The 2,056-nt window shown below is 38.4% G+C and overlaps 1 protein-coding gene across 1 annotated transcript in view; it reads right to left on the bottom strand.

The window, feature by feature from the left end:
- The window catches only part of LOC111824647, a 14,784-nt gene extending 13,461 nt beyond the window's left edge, over positions 1–1,323 (bottom strand). The window contains exon 1 of the mRNA XM_023749199.1: positions 1,247–1,323. Within this exon, the coding sequence (XP_023604967.1) occupies positions 1,247–1,323 (77 nt within the window). The remainder of the gene's footprint in view (positions 1–1,246) is intronic.
- Between the last annotated feature and the right edge of the window lie 733 nt (positions 1,324–2,056).

Here is a 2,056-nt window from a genome sequence, read left to right as displayed (position 1 = left end):
GGTTCTTACTTACATGAATACGGTGGCAACCACATCTCCTACAGATGCTGCTGCTTAGGCTTGTCTTCCTGGGATAAAATTGGGACCCAAATCAAAAACTTTAAATTTAGCCATGGTACATGTTGTTTCATTGGATTCAGCCCATACTAGATTGCACTAATCGTTTTGATTCTTCAGTGTTCTGTGTATCATTTACCATTAACTTTGCACTGCCTTCACTCTGTGGACTTAGTGTCATTCTTTTTAAAAAAAAAAATATTTTATTGATTTTTTTACAGAGAGGAAGGGAGAAGGATAGAGAGTTAGAAACATTGCTGAGAGAGAAACATCAATCAGCTGCCTCCTGCACATCCCCATCTGGGGATGTGCCCACAACCAAGGTACATGCCCTTGACCGGAATCGAACCGGGGACCCTTTGGTCCACAGGCCGACGCTCTATCCACTGAGCCAAACTGGTTAGGACTTAGTGTCATTCTTTAGTACTCAGCTTGGCCATTCAACTTGCCTTGGTCAATGGCATGTTAACAGACATGAGAACAAAAGAATCTTGAGTAGTGTTTCTGTGACTGGACTTGTATGCTTGTGATTGGACCATTACAATGAGAAGGCTATGTCTGTGATGGCTGCTGATCCCAAGAAGAAGATGAGACACATGCAGCACAGCTGTCCCAATTCAAGCACCCAGCCTACAGCTGAGGTCAGCTGACAATAAATGACTGCTTGTTTAAGTCACTGAGCTGTTGGCAGCATTTTAATGCAACTAAATACCATCTACTGCTCAGGATTTCTGGATCTGACTCTATCACACAGTGTCTTCACTACACATCCCAGCTTTCTTTTTCCCTAAATGTGATGATTTCATATACACACCCTCACTCTGGTCACTTTTATACCATTGAAGAGGATAGGGCTTAGAGAAGTATTCTGTAATCCTCTATTAACAATGATCCAGTTTCACACTGATAATTTAAGCAGCATTCTTTACAGTACTATTTAATTATAATAAATATTAATAATTTTTATTGAGCACTTACCATTTGTAAGGTCCTGTCAAGCATTTTATATGTATTATCTTATTTTAATCCTCTCAAACAGTCTTTCATCTTGTAACACATCCTCCACAGTTTCCCTTGGTCTGTAAGAAAAAATATCTTATCTAAGTGCAGTGAATAGCTATTAATCAACTGTGATCCTATTCTTATTGTGTATCCCTTCCCTATCAAACCCATGGGTCAAAGAATGTACCCAAAATCATACTGCTGGAAGTAGTCTTGATTCTCATCCATCAGTAGGACTTCTGCATCCTCACTCAGGCACCTCATTCTACAGTCTCTTGATTACTAACCCGCAACATTATTATCAGATTATAGGAGATGTTGGCAAATGGGTTTCAGGGAGCTGAGAAACACACTTCTTAAATTTTAGTGGGATATCACTAATCTAAAAGTAGTTATCATGATATAAAATAAAAGAACACATTTTTGGAGATAGTCAGACTGATGTGGGTTTAAATCTGAGTTCCAGTACTTACCAACTATATGATCTGAGGCTACCTACATGATCTCTTTGAGCCTCAGTTTTTTTATCAGAGTGTTTGAATCTCCTATCTCAGTACATAGCAGGCTTCAAGAGATACCTTTTCTCTTCTTGTAAGTAGACAATGGGGTTTGTATGACATTCTGTGAGTATGCTGGAGTCTGCACTCAAGCCCAGACTTCCTTCCCTGCCAGACCATGTTTTGTGTTCATGAAGTTAATGATTTCTCTTGTCGCTGCTAAGTTTTATTATGAATATTCAATGTATTACTTGTTCCAAAAAGAGAAGGAAATCCTCTTTTTGAGCTAGCTAGGTGAAATGGAAAATCAAAGCCTAACATCCTCTCAAAATCAACATTTACAAATTGAGAAACAAAACATGACAAAAAAAAGATTTCAAGAATTCTAATCATGGTAGAAGACAGAAAACTCATTACCAATTTGACCCTAAATTTAGAATTGAACTTAACATTTTGGCATATAGCACTGTAGAACTCTGGGCTGGCAGAATCTAAGTAGC

This window comes from Myotis lucifugus, unplaced genomic scaffold, assembly GCF_000147115.1.
Source record: "Myotis lucifugus unplaced genomic scaffold, Myoluc2.0 scaffold_7, whole genome shotgun sequence".
NCBI classification, from domain to species: domain Eukaryota; kingdom Metazoa; phylum Chordata; class Mammalia; order Chiroptera; family Vespertilionidae; genus Myotis; species Myotis lucifugus.
The sequence above is the reverse complement of the archived record's forward strand: the minus strand, read 5'-3'. Positions and strand labels throughout refer to the sequence as shown.